This window comes from Musca vetustissima, unplaced genomic scaffold, assembly GCF_032173495.1.
Source record: "Musca vetustissima isolate MV318-11 ecotype Yass unplaced genomic scaffold, APGP_CSIRO_Mvet_v1 utg434874, whole genome shotgun sequence".
Taxonomy (NCBI): Eukaryota; Metazoa; Arthropoda; class Insecta; order Diptera; family Muscidae; genus Musca; species Musca vetustissima.
In genome coordinates, this window is record NW_026880673.1 from 1 (window position 1) to 21204 (window position 21204).

General features: G+C 34.9%; 1 protein-coding gene across 1 annotated transcript in view; it reads right to left on the reverse strand.

The window, feature by feature from the left end:
• Window positions 1-3042: 3042 nt before the first annotated feature.
• LOC133326429 (ras-GEF domain-containing family member 1B-A-like) overlaps window positions 3043-21204 on the reverse strand; it is a gene marked incomplete at its 5' end in the record, with an annotated part of 28338 nt that continues 10176 nt past the window's right edge. The window contains one exon of the mRNA XM_061535081.1: window positions 3043-3201. Within this exon, the coding sequence (XP_061391065.1) occupies window positions 3043-3201 (159 nt within the window). The remainder of the gene's footprint in view (window positions 3202-21204) is intronic.

Below are 21204 nucleotides of genomic sequence, written 5' to 3' on the forward strand. Positions count from 1 at the left end.
CGACGAATGTGTGGTCATGACAAAAGGATTAACGAAAAGATATGATGGAAATGATACCGTGAAGTATTAAGAGAAAATTAAATATGAGGTGAAAAATAGAAGAGAGAGATGAATAAAAGTGGCAAGCAGAAGGTTCATAGAAAGAGATATCGCTCATTAGCTGCAAGACCGACATAAATCAAAATCGAGAGTTTTGAGTTAATGATGCACAATTATTCGCTATATGGGCCTTCATGTTAGGTAAAAATTCATATGAATATCTCCAACACACTCTGATTGAGAAACTATAGAATTTCCTCTGTTCTATGTAATTTCTGTGTTGTTATTGAAAACGCATTTTCTGCAAAATCGATTGTTTATTTATGTCGGTTTTGTAGCAAATGAGCGATATAGCAATATGTCTCAAAGGGAAATGGTCTCAATAATGTAACATTTAAAATGGAAGTTAACATTCGCCACACAAGAAGTTTTATAAACGTATACCGTAACGGCGGAATGGCATATGGGTACAGCAGATGTTGTACAGGCAACAAAAACTCCTGCATTGCACGTATGCTAAGTTTCCAGTTACAACGAAGGGTGGCGGTCCAACCGGTGCAAATTTACTGTTTCTGCCTCAATGTGGGAGTTGAAATATCACCCATGGATATGTCCAGATCTCTAAACCATTAAAAAATACTTGGTGTCAATGACCTCTTAATGATCTCTGGAATGTATTTGGCCAAGTCAGACTGAATGCATTAATTATGCATACAAAACTAGCAACAACAAGAACAACAAGCCGAATGGGACATTTCATCGTTATAAATTGGTAATAATTTTATGGCAAAACAACGTGCCCAATGAAATTAAATTTAGCATAGGTTGGTGAAAGACTTGAGACATGAGTGCATAGAGGGTATATTGACATGCAATTGTAAGGATACATATGTACAATATACCCAAAGTGGTGAAGGGTATCATACAGTCGGCCCAGTACGACTTTACTACTTTCCTTACAAATGGTACACCAAAGACTCTAATTCTACTCAATTGACAGAGAATTTGGAATTTGGAGATTTCAGATTTAATTTTAATAGTTTCATAAGTCTTTATAGAGCACACATTAAATTTGTCCGATTTCATGTCAGTGGTCCCCCAAATGTGTTACGTTTATATTTATTTTATTATTGTACAAAAAAGGATCTTAAGGTCATCTCTTATATATGTTCAAAGTGGTCAAGAGTATCATATAGTCTACCCCATCCAACTTTTGAACTTTCCTTACTTGTTCTAATCCCCAAAAATATAGTTGCACTGAAATCTCTTAAAAATTCAGACGCTTCAAAATGTAGTCTTAAAAAATGTAGTCCTTAAAACGATCCCTGACAACATATAGGTAACAATCGCTACTAAAAGTTCATCACGAAAAATATTCATACTATTTTCATCCTGGCAATAAATGGTGGACAGGAAATTATTGAAACTTGTGACAGGAATCATCTTCTAATGGAATTTTAGAAAGGATCCATGGAGGAATACAAACTGGCTTAGCATTTGAACAGACATAATACCTCTACACATATGTGTGATAGAAATTATTGTTTTTAATCTGTCAAATTAAAATATATGACAAAAAAGCATGCCGATGAAATTTAAATCTACGTCACGTAATTTATTTCCCCAGAAGTGAACTAATTCGATTTACCTTATATCTGTAAATATCTTCGTGGTAGTAATATAACAGAATCCCTTCCATTTAGTAGAGAATTTGCCTGCACCAAAGCCTTCAGTTTGGTGTTTTACTCGTTGGTAAAATTTACGGACGTCATTCTGACTCCTGTACATCTCGATTTGCTCACACTCACGTTTTTCTTGTTCTCTTTTCTCCCGATAATTCTCCATCACGGTACGTGTTGCTACTGTCTGCAGGGTTGCCCTATACGCTGCGTTTTTCACATCAGTAGCATTTTTGGTACCCAAGTGTTGCTTTTGCTGCAGTTTGTAGGGAGTGGGCTATTCTTTGTCATTGTGCTTCTATACTATTATGGGGACAAGAAGTGCTTTCTTCAAGCAGGTGGGTAAGTTGAGCGGAGTAGGCCTCGGCTACATGTTGTGTTTGCAGCTTTTCCACGTCGAGTTTCCGTTTTGTGTTAGATCGCTCCTTTGCCGCTACATTAAGACGGGTGCGTACCTTGGCTGCCACAAGGTAATGGTCCGAATCGATATTCGTTCCTCGGATCGATCGGACGTCAAAAACACTGGATGAATGTCTTCCGTATATCACAACATGATCAATTTGATTTCTCGTTGCTTGATCAGGAGAGATCCAGGTGGCCTTGTGTATATCGAGATGCTTTAATCTGGTGCTGCTAACTACCATGATTTTTGCTGCCGCGAAGTCAATCAACCTCATGCCGTTGTCGGATGTTTCTTCATGAAGGCTGAATTTTCCAAGTCAATCAGAGTCGTTGCTTGGTATCTATCATCCCCTACGCCACCCACCCACTATTTTATCGAGATTCTAATTACAAATAACTACCTTATCACGTGCTCTGATCATTATTCGTTCGATTTGCTAATTATATCAAAAAACAAAAACAGTTTTATATAACCAATCCAGCAGCAGTGCATTCATTCATTTATATCCTTCGCTGTAGAGAGCCACCAATCCAATTTACATCCTTGGCATTTTACAATTCGCCAATTTCGTTCACGTTGTTTCGCCATAAAATTACTAGCAATTTATAACGATGAAACATTCCATTCGGCTAGCTGTTCTTGTTGTTGGTAGTGTTGTATGCATAATTAATGCATTCAGTCTGACTTGGCCAAATAGTGGCGTGTTGTTACGGTTACTATTTGCTCACTGCGGGAACAACAAAAGCCAAACTAAATATGCAAAATCGGAAAAAAAAGAATACGTCGTACGTGTCTGATTTAAGTTGGACGATTTTCATATTGTTTCGCCAGTTAAATCTTCAGATTTGATAAGGATTTTGTGGTGGTGATGGTCGGGTATATTTAGGTGTACCACGTCTTAGCGTGTTATTTGATTAGAAATTATGCCCTACTTACCGTTATTTTTAGACGTGCTATTGGCGGTGATTCCAGTGTTTCCAATATAGCTGTGGCACTATTATAATTTCCCACCAAGAGACAATATTGAGCAACACCACTCCATAGTTCAACACATTTACTGCGTTCGTGAATGCCACTGCACTGTAAATATAAGGGACAATAAATAAATATAAGGGACAATATCAATAATTGTTTTGTTCATATTAAGTTAAAGAAAAGTAAATAGTTTGGTGTTATATTTTTTTTAACATATATTTATAAAGCTGTGGCCATACACATATAACACCGGAATATCGTATTACTGCCGCATCGTAATTCTTAACCATTAACGAAAGTAGTAAAGTACATTAGACAGATGCTTTCTAACACACGTCTCATTTTGGAAAGACCATTGACATGAAATTAGATGAACTAAAATATTTGATCTATATTTAAACGTAAACCGACATAGAACGATTTAAAGCAAATATCAATCGGACTCTCGTTGATTATTTGAAACCCAATAAACATGAAATCGGTCGAATATATGGGCTATGTCTGCATTTCTACAAAAAGTAATTACGTCATGCTATACTCAAATTTGTACGGTGTGCAAAATTTAGCGTCAATCTGAGTTTGGAGCACCGTTTAATTAAAATCTAAACCGATTTCAACGCAACTTGTCACAAGTTAGTTTATACTAATTTCAGCACGTTTTGTGCACATTGACCATTTTGGGTTCTTGGAGCATAATTTACATAATATCGGAGGAAATATAGGAGCTATATCTAAATCTGAACTGATTCCAACAAAACTTGCGCACTAACTTCAGTACGTAGTGCAAACTTTTGTGACAATCGACCTAATATTAGGTCTTTGGTGCATTAATAACTTAAAATCGGACAGCTATATATATGGGAGCTATATCTAAATCTAAACAGATTTCAATAAAACTTTCATCACGTTAGACCCTGCACCATCATTCTGTTACCTCCGTCACAAATAACATACGATAATAATTATTCCACATACATTTCCCTCTAACATTTTTCAATATCAGTTGTTATTGGCTTCTTTTGTATTAAAAACCTTCCTACTGCCACTTAGACCAATATAACCTGAAATATGTTAACCCTCAGGACATTGACAGTTCCTTTATTCCCACAAAGTTTTTGTCGGTTTTTATACGCATTTCTTAACATACGGAAGTTGTTATTTAAGTTTCTAAAGGGCGTACCAAAACGTTTTCTCCGAAAACATAATTCCTCAGAAAAGTAACTTTTAATTTGTATTCTTACTAAAAAAATATTTATTTCCATTGACAACCATAAAACTTATTTTAAGTTTGAACGAAAAACACAAAACCACCTTCTCCTAATTGTCATTTTTCAATGTACCGAAAAAAGAGACCACTTACTTTAGTAACAGCTACAAATTTATTGTAAGTTGCCATCCTCCCCAAAATCCGAAATGAAAGAATACAAAATCTATAACGAATTTTATTGAAATTGTGTGACCCCTTCCTACACCCCTAACACCAAGATGCCAGCCAATCCCCACAAAAAATACACAATAAATCATTGAAGCAAAAAAAGTTCCGTTTCAAGCCAATGGAAGTCAGTCATGCCAGAAAAATAATACTTGATTTGTGGTTACTATTGTTGCTGTTCTGGTAAATGTAGGTGGCATGGAAATGGAATATTATTTTGCGACACAATAGTGGATTATTAAAAGAACTCAGGCACACACAAACTGGGTTTACAAATGAAAATAAATTTATATTTAAATGACTTCTTGAGATTTTAATATATCCTATACGATCGACAACAATGGCCGGAGAAGAATACATACATTTTTATAAGTACATATGTACAGACATTTAAAATGAGTTTAGAAACTATGAATAAGCATTTGTCGGTAAAAGTCGAAAATCGATTTTGAAGAGGATTGACAAAAGTCTACCAAAATCGAAAAAGTCTAAAAGCTGACTTTTGCCCACTACTACGTATCCATATTAGTAACTCCACATGAATCTGAATAATTCGATATAGTACTTTATCAGAATCGATCTGAGTTATACATAACACATATATAAACCAGTAAGGAAAGTAGTAAAGTCGGACTGGGTCGACTATATGATACCCTTCACCACTTGGGTATATTGTACATATGTATCCTTACAATTGTATGTCAATGTTACCTCGAAGGAACATACGCATGTCTTTCTGCAAACTATGACAAATTTAATTTCATGCGGGCAGATTTAGAGTCGTTTGTTTACCATTGGACAAATTTATGAAAAATGATTTATAGCAAAATTGATACACGCTATTCGGTACGTCTCACTGTTAAACATTTCATTTCAATCAGACACCGGTTCGAAATACAGATGGAAGATATGGCTGCATCTTCATCAATTTTAACAAATCCCAATAACGTCATTCAAGTCTCAAATTGATACGTAGTGCAAAATTTCGTGTTAATAGGAGTTTGGTGCACCATTTATGTAAAATCGGACGAAAATATATATGGGAGTAATATCTATATCTGAACGGATGTTCACCAAACTTAGCCCACATTATTTTGGACTCAATTCAGTACGCTATGCCAAATTTCGTGCTAATCGAAAAATATATTCGTACTTTTGTGCACCATTTACATTAAATCGGACGAAATATATATAGGGTTATACCTAAACCTGAACCAATATTCTCGAAACATAGCACACATCATTGTAGACTAATTTCAGTTTGCCAAATTTCGTTAAAATAGAAGAATATATAAGGTCTTTGGTGCGCCTTTGTATTAAATTGTGCGAAATTATATATGGGAGCTATAGCTAAATCGGAACCGATTTTCTCGAAACTTAACACTCATCATTTTACTCTTAATTCAGCACACTGTGCACTATGTCGTGCAAATCGAAAGTATTATAGGGACTCTGGTGCACCATTTGGCTTAAATCGGACGAAAGTATACATGGAACTATATCTAAACCTGAACCGATTTTCACGACAGTTTAAACACATAATTTTAGAGTTATTTCAGTACGCTATGTCAAATTTCGTGCAAATCGAAACATATATAGGGTCTTTGGTGCACCATTTATATTAACTCGGATGAGAATATATATGGGAGCTATATCTAAATCTGAACCGATTTTTAGGAAACTCAGTACACATAATTCTAGGCTTCATTCAGTACGCTGTGCCAAATTTCGTGCAAATCGAAAGATATTTAGGGACTGTGGTGGACGATTTACCTTAAATCGGACGAAAATATATATGGGAGCTATATCTAAATCTGAACCGATTTTCACGAAACTTAGCACGCATCACCAAATTTCATCCAATTTGAATAACAAATGCGACCTGTACTTTGTTTACAATTTAACATGGACAGACAGACGGCCATGCATAAATCGACTCAGAAAGTGATTCTATACATATTCTCAAAAGGAACCATGTGTCTATCTCGTTTCCTTTTGCCTGTTACAAACATATGCACAAAGACTTCACCACAGTGTGGTGAAGGGTATAAAAATAATTTTTTAAATATCTATTCATGAAAAAAAAAGTTGGGCTGAGCCGACTATATGACACCCTTCACCCTTTTGGGTATATTCAACATATGTAACCTCACAGACGTCACCTTTTCGAAGAAACATGGACATGAAATTGAACGAACTTAAATATGATATTTATCTATATGCGAACCGACTAACATTAATCGGTATATATGTCATTCTGAAAATCTGAACCGATTTTCAGGAAACACATTGTTCTAGACTTAATTCAGTACGCTATGCCAAATTTAGTGCAAATCGAAAGATATATAAGGACATTACATTAAATCGGACGAAATCTAAATCTGAACCGATTTTTCGCAATTTTATTTGTACAATATTTGTACTAAAGTTAAATAATGTACTAAAATAAGTAAATATTGAATACAATGTTAATTCAGAACATTATTTAACTGTTTGTACAAATTTCTATAAATTGTACTAAATTTAGTACAATATAATCTCGGGCCGAGATATGAAATATTTCCATAATCTACTTTCTAAAATATTTCTACATAATAATAGCGATTTTCCATCAAATTTTAAAATTTCAGAAAATATTGATTCATTGATTAGTAAAAGCACTAATTTTAGTACCTTTACAATATTACTCAATACCAACTATTTTTTTTAATTTGTGCACAGTTTAGTACTACTATTTGTACATTTATAGCACGAATTTTAAACATTTCGTACAATATGCATAGAAAATATGAAAATCCGTCTCAACAATCGTGAACAAACAGTATTCAGCATATAAAATTGCAAGATCCGAGGTTTACATTTTAGTACATTCAGCTCATTTTTAGTACGAGCTTCAGTCATTTGGTACTTCTACTCTGCGCTGCATTAAGAAATCACAATCAAAATTTCAAAGTTTTAGACACATACGTTCACTCTATATCAGTGCTACCATTTTTAGTACGTTTCGGTACCATGCACACATGGTATTTGCACTTATGGTATCGAACCTATGATTACCCACATACAAAATTTCAAAATACTAGCTTCAGCCGTTTCTTATGGACATTGATCATGTTTGTTTATTTTAGCTTTTTGCGTACCCGTAGGAATTCCCGAAAATTCCAGCCTTATCACACATCTATGTACCAGCCAATACTGACCCTTACATAAAATTTCAGGATCCCAGCTTCAATCGTTTCCTGCATTATCTTTCAGTACTTTTCGTATCCATATTGTACAAATTTCCGCATTTCCTGCATTAACGTTCATCTACGTACCAATACTGATACATATGAATAACATTATTTGAGATAAATATAAATGATAATATTACAACCCAGAAACTGTGAAGGTATGTTCACTATGATTAGTTTCCCAATTTCAACAAGCCTAATTATTCACATATATGTCATTCACAAATATATCGTATTAAAGTAAATGTTCCCTGCAATACTGTTTCATTTCGTTGAGCAATGCCATTGTTGTCTATTCGAGTGTATGCGGAGCCAGAAATAACCAAAGTAGCAGGCTAAAACCACATTTAAACATCAAAAACCACAATATTTCGGTAGCATTGTTGAGGTATTCACAAAAACATTACATGAATGTGGCCAGCAATGCCACTTTTCTATACAGGCACCAAACGAAAGCATACTCGTATATAGAAGTGAATGGATGAGTGGGAGATGGAGTGAACATTCGTTAAATAAAGGAGACTATAGATGCATGGGGATCTTTGCTGCTATTGTATTGTAAAATGTTTGCTGGATATACTCGAACACACACACACACACAACGTCACATTATCCATTTGCTGTCTATCATTTTCGTTTAGTAGCCTAATTTTACACAATTTTAGGCAATTTTCGAATAAGTTGAAGCATTTTTCAATGCTTTACTGAAATGGTTGAAAGGCTGGCTGGCTAACGGACAAATGAAATTTTCAAAGCATATTGGCCATAATCGAATTTCAGCCCTAGGTTCACAATTTGCTTTCCGAAAATTTCGTTTAACATGATTTGAACATTTTGGTTATTAACTCCAAGTCAACGATAATTTATCTGAATGTCCGTCATGTTGGCTTTTGATACTGATGGGTGGTATATGGGATGAACTGGGAGAAGTTAGGCGGAAGGTATTTTTTAGGATATTCTGTTTTTGAAATCTCAAAGTAGAGGAATGTGATGTGTAAGAAATTACAGTTTAAACGATGACCATGTTGTCGCATACCTTGCAAGAAGGATAGATAGAATATAGGACATAATTTTTGCATACATAATCTTTGTTCCTATGTAATAAAGTTAGACTTATTTTTGTTGGTATCGCCGTAGGGAGGGTAGCTACATTATGTAGGTATATTTTAGGGTGCTTTTAGCCGTAAAATATTATATATATATATATATATATATATAATTTCCTGTAGTCGGACGCGGTCTACACCACTTTAAAACAATAAAAAAGGTCAAAAGTCGGACGGGGCCGACTATATGATACCCTTCACCACTTTGGATACATACAAGACATGCTTATATATATCCTTCAGGAAGAACCGACCTTTAATCTTTAAAGGACCATTGAAATGGAATCGGGCCAATTAAAAACCCATACACATACCATTCTGAAAATTGTGAAGGATTGCATGTCAGTCGAATTCTTTTGTGTATCATTTGTATGAAATCGAGCAAAGTAATGTATTTGGAGCTATGTGTAAATCCGGACCTAACTGAGCAACCCTGGCATACCTGCCAAATTTCGTGTAAATCGGAGAAATAGTAGATCAGAAAAATTTTACAGAAATCAAACTGGAATTGAATTGTGCAAAATTAAGATTGAATCGATCAAATATTAGGAGTTTTGTGTTCCATTTAGATAAAATCGAACGAAACTATATATGGGACCTATATATAAATCTCAACCGATTTCCACAAAACTTCGTATACATCAATATGCAGCTATTTCAATATGCTGCGCAAAATTGCGTATCAATCGAACGATCCTTGGGATTTTGGTGCACCATTTACCAAAAATCGGACAAGACTATATATGGAAGCTATATCTAAATCTGAACCGGTTACAAAAAACTAAACGGACATCAAACTGGAATTAAGTCACAACGCTGTGCAAAATTTTGTTTGGATCGGACAAATATTGGATGTTTGGTGCACTATTTACCAAAAATTTTCATAATGGATTTATTTTTCCCTAACCTAATATATAGGAGCTATATCTAAATTTGAACCGAGTTGAACAAACCTCAATACTCCTCATTCTAGGATCAAATAGGTACGCTGAGTAAAATTTGGTACAAATCATTTAAACTTAGATTGCTTGGTGCACTATTTAGAGGCAATGTGTCGAAAATATATATACTAGTTAGAAAAATCTAGTCTTCACACTTTGGGTATATACAAGAGATGCTACTAAGATTTTTATTGTAATCATGTGAAGTTAAATATGTGATGTGTATGAAAGAACACATGCCAATCTGTAAAATGTCATTTCAATATTAGCGTCGTTTGTTTAACATTTATATGAATCGGACAAAATTGTGAAATTCGGACCGATTTAAAGCAAACTTAACATCCTTTATGCGATATGCTGCAACACATTGCACTGTGCAAAATGTCACCTCAATTGGACACGTTGATTATTTGGTGCACAATTTGGATGAAAGCCATCGGAAATATACATGGGAGCTGTATCAGCATCTCCACTAAACTGAATAGAGTGATTCTAGTCACAATTTGGTATGTTGTGAAAATTTTCGCAATCTGAGGAACTTGCACCATTGACTTCAAATAAATAAAATCTAAATTCAGTACGCCGTAGACAATTCTACCTCTATCGGACATACCTTGGGAGTTTGGTGCATGGTTTACATAAAATCCAACGAAAAAATATATGGAGGCTATATCAAAATCTGAACTGATTTTACATACGTCAAACTGTACTTACATCAGTACTCTGTACAAAGTGATGTATCAATCGCTCAAACATTTTGACAAGGGTGAACTGTCGTCAAATCGGACAAACCTATTCAATACTATTCGTCCTCTGGTCGAATAAGAAGCTTGTGCCAAATTTCAATGATGAAATATTCCATCAAATAAACACGGCATTACTTAAAGTTGTTTTGGAAAAAAATTAAAATTTTTATTTGAGTCTGTATTTTTGAAAAAAAAAAAACCTCAAGGGGATGTTGAAAATATTCAACAACAAATGTTCTTTTAAATATACAGGGGGGTTTAGTTTGTCATTTAGAATTTGTGGAAAACTCTACTCGACATCAAATAGACACGTTCGGCTAACATTTTTAATTAAAAAAAGCAAAAAGAGAAACACACACAGCATTTTATAAAATGGAACAAAATGACACACACACAGAACAAATTACGTTTGTACATTTTGAACAGTGTCAAAGATTACTTAGAAACATGCATCTCGTGCAAAAACACTCATACTCACATATATGTATATTTATTCAAAGGGACATATAAACCAGACATCCGTTTGGTTGAATAGTCAGTCGGTTGGAACGGCAGACTGACGAATGGACATTGGGAAATTTACGTGCCTTATGGCAGCATCCAACTCTATAATTTTCACATATGTGGTTGAACCACTACATGTTGGCTAAAACATGAGAATACAAACAACCTGGAAAGTTTTGTTTTTGTGTGTGACCAGGTTGCCTGTAAATATTAAATAAGTAATAACAAGTACATGTTTCGGTTCTACGAAATAATAAAAAAGGAAAATCCAATGTGGACATGCAACCACGGTTAGGTCGGACCGAATATGAGTTACCATATCTAATATGGAGGGTAAACATTTAAAATCGAGAATGGGGGGTTCCCTTAAAAAATGTACTGAAGAGGAAAACGTATATTTATGTTGAAATCCCATCGTGAACGTTCTATGGCAAGGGACGACAAAGCTGCAGTCTCAACAACAAACGCCATTAATTGACCATCAAATAGGTCGTTAAAGACAACCTTAATGTTAAGAAGGTTATCACCTCTTACAGCGGCGGAATAATTCAACATATGATAATAGACAAATTTTTGCAGAATTTCCTGAAAGGTTGTCTTCTTCGGAAAGAAATCGCTACTCAGAAGATCCCATATAAATATTGCACCAGATTGTGATTAACAGATATGGATTGCGATGGTCAATAATGTTAAAATTCTATACAAATCAAAAAAGTGTTCCGTTTGAGTGCTTGCCCATAAACATCACTGATCCAACAGAATCCAAAGCATGAGCCAAATCATTTCGAGTTCTTGATTTTCTATAGGCCAAAACGATACAAAGACTAATCGTCAAGATTGAAACACTTTCGAGATTGGTAAACCAGTGAGCGGAACAATATGGTCGGACGGACCAATTATAGGATACCCTATACAACTACCATGGAAATGTAATTTTCTGCGGATCAATATGCCGAGTCTTAGCAATATTTTGCTATTTTTGCACCCTATTGACCGATAAGAGGACGGCTCATTATTCTTACCCTGGTATGCCACAAGATGCAAATTTTGAAAAGTCTTGGTTGATTTGTCAATGAAAACAGCCTTTCTAATTAGTTGTCCGAGTGGTTGTGGAACCCGTTCGATCTATAAATGTGACATATAGAGTGATTATTAAAAAAGATAAAAACAAATGAAACCACTAAGGAAAGTAGTAAAGTCGGACGGGGCCAACTATATGATACCCTTCACCACGTTATGTATATTCAACAGATGAATCCTAACAGACGTTGAATTTTTGAAGGGCCATTTACATGAAAATGGATCAGGTTAAGTTATAATATCTAAATCTAAACCAATTTCAACTAAACTTGCCACACGTTATGTTATAGTAACTTCAGTACGTAGTGCAATTTCAAATTTTGTGCAAATGTAAAGGTGTATAGAGACTTTGGTACACCATTTACATAAAATCGGCCGAAAATATATATGGGAGCTATATGTAAATATGGACCGATTTTCAGGAAACTCAACACACATCATTTTAGACCTAATTCAGTACACTTTACCAAATTTCGTGCAAATCGAAAGGTATATAGGGATTTTGGTACACTATTTACATAAAATCGGACAAAAATATATATGAGAGCTATATCTAAATCTGGACCGATTTTCAGTAAACTTAACACAAATCATTCTAGTCATAATTCAGTACGCTATGCCAAATTTCGTGCAAACCGAAATATATATAGAGACTTCGGTACACCATTTACATGGGACGAAAATATATATGGGAGCGATATCTAAATCTGGACCGATTTTCACGAAACCTAACACACATCATTCTAGACCCAATTCATTATGCTATGACGAATTTCGTGCAAAACGAAAGATATATAGGCACAATTTACATGAAATCGGACAAAAATATATATGGGAGCTATATCTAAATCTGGACCGATTTTCAAGAAATTTAACACACCCCATTCTAGACCTACTTCAGTACGCTGTGCCAAATTTCGTGCAAATCGAAAGTTATATAGGGACATTGGTACACCATTTACCTTAAATCGGACGAAAATATATATGGGAGCTATATTTAAATCTGGGCTGATTTTTCCCAATTTCAATACGGTTCTCAAAAGGAACCATGTGTCTATCTCGTTTCCTTTTGCCTGTTACAAACATATGCACAAAGACATAATACCCTGTACCCTGTACATGTTTCGGTTCTACGAAATAATAAAAAAGGAAAATCCAATGTGGACATGCAACCACGGTTAGGTCGGACCGAATATGAGTTACCATATCTAATATGGAGGGTAAACATTTAAAATCGAGAATGGGGGGTTCCCTTAAAAAATGTACTGAAGAGGAAAACGTATATTTATGTTGAAATCCCATCGTGAACGTTCTATGGCAAGGGACGACAAAGCTGCAGTCTCAACAACAAACGCCATTAATTGACCATCAAATAGGTCGTTAAAGACAACCTTAATGTTAAGAAGGTTATCACCTCTTACAGCGGCGGAATAATTCAACATATGATAATAGACAAATTTTTGCAGAATTTCCTGAAAGGTTGTCTTCTTCGGAAAGAAATCGCTACTCAGAAGATCCCATATAAATATTGCACCAGATTGTGATTAACAGATATGGATTGCGATGGTCAATAATGTTAAAATTCTATACAAATCAAAAAAGTGTTCCGTTTGAGTGCTTGCCCATAAACATCACTGATCCAACAGAATCCAAAGCATGAGCCAAATCATTTCGAGTTCTTGATTTTCTATAGGCCAAAACGATACAAAGACTAATCGTCAAGATTGAAACACTTTCGAGATTGGTAAACCAGTGAGCGGAACAATATGGTCGGACGGACCAATTATAGGATACCCTATACAACTACCATGGAAATGTAATTTTCTGCGGATCAATATGCCGAGTCTTAGCAATATTTTGCTATTTTTGCACCCTATTGACCGATAAGAGGACGGCTCATTATTCTTACCCTGGTATGCCACAAGATGCAAATTTTGAAAAGTCTTGGTTGATTTGTCAATGAAAACAGCCTTTCTAATTAGTTGTCCGAGTGGTTGTGGAACCCGTTCGATCTATAAATGTGACATATAGAGTGATTATTAAAAAAGATAAAAACAAATGAAACCACTAAGGAAAGTAGTAAAGTCGGACGGGGCCAACTATATGATACCCTTCACCACGTTATGTATATTCAACAGATGAATCCTAACAGACGTTGAATTTTTGAAGGGCCATTTACATGAAAATGGATCAGGTTAAGTTATAATATCTAAATCTAAACCAATTTCAACTAAACTTGCCACACGTTATGTTATAGTAACTTCAGTACGTAGTGCAATTTCAAATTTTGTGCAAATGTAAAGGTGTATAGAGACTTTGGTACACCATTTACATAAAATCGGCCGAAAATATATATGGGAGCTATATGTAAATATGGACCGATTTTCAGGAAACTCAACACACATCATTTTAGACCTAATTCAGTACACTTTACCAAATTTCGTGCAAATCGAAAGGTATATAGGGATTTTGGTACACTATTTACATAAAATCGGACAAAAATATATATGAGAGCTATATCTAAATCTGGACCGATTTTCAGTAAACTTAACACAAATCATTCTAGTCATAATTCAGTACGCTATGCCAAATTTCGTGCAAACCGAAATATATATAGAGACTTCGGTACACCATTTACATGGGACGAAAATATATATGGGAGCGATATCTAAATCTGGACCGATTTTCACGAAACCTAACACACATCATTCTAGACCCAATTCATTATGCTATGACGAATTTCGTGCAAAACGAAAGATATATAGGCACAATTTACATGAAATCGGACAAAAATATATATGGGAGCTATATCTAAATCTGGACCGATTTTCAAGAAATTTAACACATCCCCATTCTAGACCTACTTCAGTACGCTGTGCCAAATTTCGTGCAAATCGAAAGTTATATAGGGACATTGGTACACCATTTACCTTAAATCGGACGAAAATATATATGGGAGCTATATTTAAATCTGGGCTGATTTTTCCCAATTTCAATACGGTTCTCAAAAGGAACCATGTGTCTATCTCGTTTCCTTTTGCCTGTTACAAACATATGCACAAAGACATAATACCCTGTACCACAGTGTGGTGAAGGGTATAATAACGTTTTTTTGTTTAGTACTAGTAATACTATAGTAGTACTATACAATATCAGAATACGTATACCCTTGTTATACCCTTCACCACTCTGTGGTACAGGGTATTATGTCTTTGTGCATATGTTTGTAACAGGCAAAAGGAAACGAGATAGACACATGGTTCCTTTTGAGAATATGCATAGAATCACTTTCTGAGTCGATTTATGCATGTCCGTCCGTCCGTCCGTCTGTCTGTCGATGTAAAATCGGTCCAGATTTACATATAGCTCCCATATATAGTTTCGTCCGATTTCATGTAAATGGTGCCCCAAAGTCCCTATATATCTTTTGATTTGCACGAAATTTGGCATAACGTACTGAATTCAGCCTAGAGTGATGTCTGCCAAGTTTCGAGAAAATTGGTCCAGATTTAGATATAGCTCCCATATATAGTTTCGTCCGATTTCATGCAAATGGTGCCCCAAAGTCCCTATATATCTTTCGATTTGCACGAAAATTGGTACAGCCTAATCATTTAGGTCTAGAATGATGTCTGCCAAGTTTCGAGAAAATCGGTTCAGATTTAGATATAGCTCCCATATATAGGTTCGTCCGATTTAAGGTAAATGAGGCTCCAAAGTCCCTCTATATCTTTCGATTTGCATGAAGTTTGGCACAGAGTACTGAATTAGGTCCAGAACGATGTGTGCCACGTTTCGAGAAAATCGGTTCAGATTTAGATATAGCTCCCATATATAGGTTCGTCCGATTTAAGGTAAATGGGGCACCAAAGTCCCTATATATGATTCGATTTGCACGAAATTTGGCATAAAGTACTGAATTAGATCCAGAATGATGTGTGCTAAGTTTCGAGAAAATCGGTTCAGATTTAGATATAGCTCCCTTATATAGTTTCGTCCGATTTAAAGTAAATGGTGCACCAAAGTCCCTATATATCATTCGATTTGCTCGAAATTCGGCATAGAGTACTGAATTAGGTCCAGAATGATGTGTGCCAAGTTTCGTGAAAATCGTTTAAGATTTAGATATAGCTTCCATATATATTTTCGTCCGATTTTAGGTAAATAGTGCACCAAAGCCGATGCGTGTTGAATTTCATGAAAATCGGTTCGGATTTAGATATTTCTCCCACATATATTTTCGTCCGACTTAATTAAAAGGTATACTAAAGTCATTATATATCATTCTTTATCAAAGTCCCTAAAATTTGGAAAGTTTTATTGAAATCGGCTCAAATTTTGATAGAGCTACCATATATATTATCTCCCGATTTGTAATAAATGATGCACCAAGATCCTTAAATGTTTCTGATATGCATACTGAAATTAGTATAACATAACCTGGGACAAGTTCCGATGAAATCGGTTTAGATTTTGATATAGCTTTTTTATTTCCGTCCGATTTTAAATTAAGTAACTAAATTTTTGCAACATATACTAATGTTGGAAAAATTTAGTATAGGTTGCAGAATGACATGTTTATGGATCGAATTTCATTTTACTTGTCCTTCAAAAATGCGACAACTCTTAGGATTCATCGGTTGAATATACCCAAAGTGGTATAGTCGGCCCCGTCCGACTTTACTACTTTCCTTTCTGGTCAATATTTACGTATAACTCTCACGTCATTACATACAACAATAAAAATTGTATCAATTTAAAGGTCTATCAATTCTCTTGTATATACTGTCAACTATTGCGATCTATGTCCGTCTGGGGTAAACATATACGTAATAGAAAGCAAATTGTGTAATTTTTCACACAAAAGTTTTTTTTCTATTTGACCTGGTAAACATTGGCCGATTATCCTTTTTTCCATGTCAAATTTTGTGATGTTCGGGTCATAATTTTGACATTTGGGGATACTAGAAGAACATGCAAAAATTAAGTTTTTTGTCCGTTTGATCCTCTGAATATTAAAGGATCATTACCAAAAACAATAGAGCGTTATTTGGCCTGAACTGAAGCTACAGGCAAAATTTTGTGAGAATTTGTCCATTAATATGGCCTGTATCGTGTTTACAAATTATAATGGACAGACGGACACAAATGTCTGGATCGACACAGCTAGTCGATGCATACTGGTATACTAAAAGGTGGGCATAGAAACAATATTTCGCGCTATAATACCCTTGTGTAGGGTATAACAACGTCAGAAGACAGGCGATTCAATCAAATGTCACAATCCGCACCAGCATAAAACGACGAAAAGTTCCCCCACAACTGGTCAACATTATACTGAAAATACATTTAAAAAACCAAGCGAACGGTAATCCGCCTTGATCAAAACTTAATACAACCTAATATTTTTTCCAAAATTATATGCATTTCCTTCCCTTCTTCTTTTCTTCCTTTCCTTCAGTTCCGTTTGTTCTGGTACCTTCTCCTAAAGGGTCAACATTTTGAATATTTGTAAATATCTTATAATATGAACGGAGGATTCGATTTGATAAATTCGGTAGAGACATATACAGTCGAATTCGGTTAAGCGAAAACGGCTAATTTCAGAAAATTTTTTTCTCTTAGGCAAGATTTTCAATTATTCGAACTTCGGATAAGCGAAAGGCGTTGCGCTTCAACGAAGTTTGCAATCAATATCTCAAAAATCGTGAAATTTTTAAGGGACCCCCCCCTTATACAAGAGCTATACACTCCCAGAGAAACGTGTCCAAATTTGGAACCGATTGGATTATTAGTTTTTGAGTTATCGTGCCCGCCATTCGCAAAAGAGAAATAAGCGTTTAAAGATTGAGAAGCCCTTTAGCCGTCACTTGATGCTGACACAATAAATCGGCTATATCTTCAAGAGTTATTGAGATTTTCATTTGAAATTTTGTAGGGACATTATTGAATTAGTGTAGATTCGAATTAAATCAAAAAAAAAAATTACCCCGAGAATTGGGGGGGTCCCCTTAAATCATATTATAAATTCATTTTATAATATAATAAATAAGAATAAGAACTTATTTTTCCATAGACATTAGCTTGGATGGTTGGAAAAATGTGCATTATAATTTTAGGGTTGTACATACAAATTTTAATGAATTTCGTCGTCCTTACAAAAATGATATTTTTTCTCTTAAACGATGCTCGTTTCATATATATTTGTGCTTTTTCAATAAAAAAGTCTTTCTCTTATACAGATTTTCAATTAAGCGGGTTTTCTTTTAAGCGAAGCAAAGTGTTTGAAAATTCATCCGAAATATTACTTTAAAATGTTTAGTTTCAATTAACAGATTTTTTTATATAAACCGGCAGTTGCTTATCCTTATTCGACTTATTATTCGACTGTATATGGCGGCAATTTCATTGTAAATTAAGTTTTATTAAATAGGTTTTATTCAAATACCTTGTGTGGAGTGTATGTCGAAACATGTTCCTAAATTGAATTCAAAAATCAAATTACTCTCCCATCAAAATACCTGGGTCGAGGGTCTCATTGCTAAACATATGTCAGGTTAAAACCTGTGGAGGTTATACCAAAGTGTGAGCCGATATATCCGGGTTTCAATACGAAGTACATAGAGTGAAATCATATTTATTGGGATCCCTCTTTTAATTGTTGTCGACAAATTGAAGGACTTGGTTAAATCGTCATAAAATTTTAATCAACATCAATAATCAACAAGTGAATAAGCGTTAAGTTCCACCATATATATACTGACAGGTACTAGAAATGAAAATATAGGGAACATACCAAAAAGTGGACCTATACCGAAATTTCCATGTAAACTATAATACAAATTTCATAAATTTTTAATGGATAATTATAACCTCAGCCTTATGGCTAATGAGGGTGTATACACTTTACATCCTGAAAATGTGCCTCATCGAAATATTGATTCTAGACCCCAAGTTTCTTTGGACCAAATCCGTTTCAGAAAATTTAGATACCATCCAAACTTTCCCCATCTTTTTATTTCTTCCAAACTTAGTTCAAATTCGAAGATGGGGAATATCGGTCCACTCCTTCTGGTACCTCCCACAAAGGGGCTAGGTCTGAATAGGGGTTATAGATCATATATAGTTCACCTTACGTGCTAGTTTTTTATCTCGATATCCTCCGCAGCTGATATAGTTACAACAGAGTCTTAGAACCAAACCCAAAACGCGGAACAAATTGCATAACTATTTTAATATAAAAGAGGGGTTATATGGGGACTATCCCAAAAAGGGGGTGCATATTAAACATTTTTTGTAGGGAAATTTGTTACCATATTCGACTACAAAATACCAAATTTCAGCGAATCAATAATCAATCTTTATTGGATATATGTCCTTGCTTACAATATAATTTCTTGCCTTCTGGATATGATTTTCCATGATACAAACCTAACGATAAATCTACCATACCACAGCTCTTGTAACAAAAATAATAAATAAACAAACCCGGACAACGACAACCAGCCAACCAAACATAAAGTACTGACGAGAATTGATGATAAGTAGAGGAGGATATTCATACTGAAGCCTTTTTGCTCGGATGTTTCATATGTTATGTCACACAGAATCTGGCTGAGACTACTCATACAGTAGCTTAAGATGAAAGGAAGTGGAACTGGAACTGTGGTTGGTTGGACGTATGGTTGGATGGATTGGTTAGCTTAATGCAACCGTATTGTACACAACAGAATCAACAGAAAAAGTGTAACTCCGTGTGATATAAAAATTCAATGGGGCACATAAATGACAGAGATTCTGTACACATTGTGAATAAATTAAGGAGTATCGTAAGCTTATAAAAGTAAACAGGATGTTGATCTTGTTTGTGAGTGTTCATATACACGAGAATATACTACGTATGTATGAAAGTATGCATGTGGAAAGAGAATAATATAAATTGGAACACAGTGGAAATTATTTGAAATCCATACTTTTCAAATGGAATTCAAAGTTTTACAAATAACCCTCTTTGATTTCAATAAGAAGGGGGACAGTCCCTCAACATTGACCATAAGAAGGAGAGTCAGAACATGCATTTGGAATAGAAATTGACTAAATGTGTAGCAATTCATTAAATTCTCAATTCAGGCTGATGATTTGTGCCCACTGTGTTGTACACCAGTTGAGGCATTGGTAGCAAACAACAATAATTCATTTCACACAAAACTGTGACTACATGACAGCCAGGAACGTGAGTTGTTTTTTCCGTTGACGAACATTAAACAGAATTGTTGAGTAGCCTCACTAGTTATTTCAAGTCTCCATCTATGGCAAGAAAATTGTGTCAGAAGAAAAAAAATCATGTTGACATTGGTATGATTGTGTGACCATTTATGTTTTACAGAACTCATGCAAAGATGTCGTCACCGCGTAGGCGAACGTGAAAAAAGTGAATGAATAAATCTTCATATTGGATTTTATTGATATACCAGGCCCGGCTTAATATAATTTTCGAGACTCTTAAACAAAAATTGTTCTACTGAACTAATTAATCATATTGTTTACTTGTCATGTGTTGTTTTGTTATAATGAACATGAATTAATTCATATACAAGCGGAAAATGAATAGAACAATAGCAGACTGTGTTAGAATATAGTGTGTAGTTACTATCTTCTACAAAAAAAAAAAAAAAAAAAAAAAAAAATCGCCTTATGAAATTTTATAGGAAAATATTCAAGTATGATATAAGAACCATAATCTACTGCTACAGTAAATTCCGGTAAAGTATAACAAGTGAAAAGCGTTAAGTTCGGCCGGGCCGAACTTTGGATACCCTCCACCATAGATATACTGACAGGTACTTGAAAAAAAAACCAGTGAGCGGAGCAGTATAGTCGGACGGGGCCGACCATATGATACCCTACACAACTTCCATGAAAATCTAACATTCTGTGGTTCTACATTCTGAGATTGGGCAATATTTCGCGATATTTGCACACTTTCTACTGGCTAGAGGTCAGAAAATGTTACTAATAATCAGTAAAGCCCCTCTCATTACTTGTCCAGATTCCCTTCACCGTATG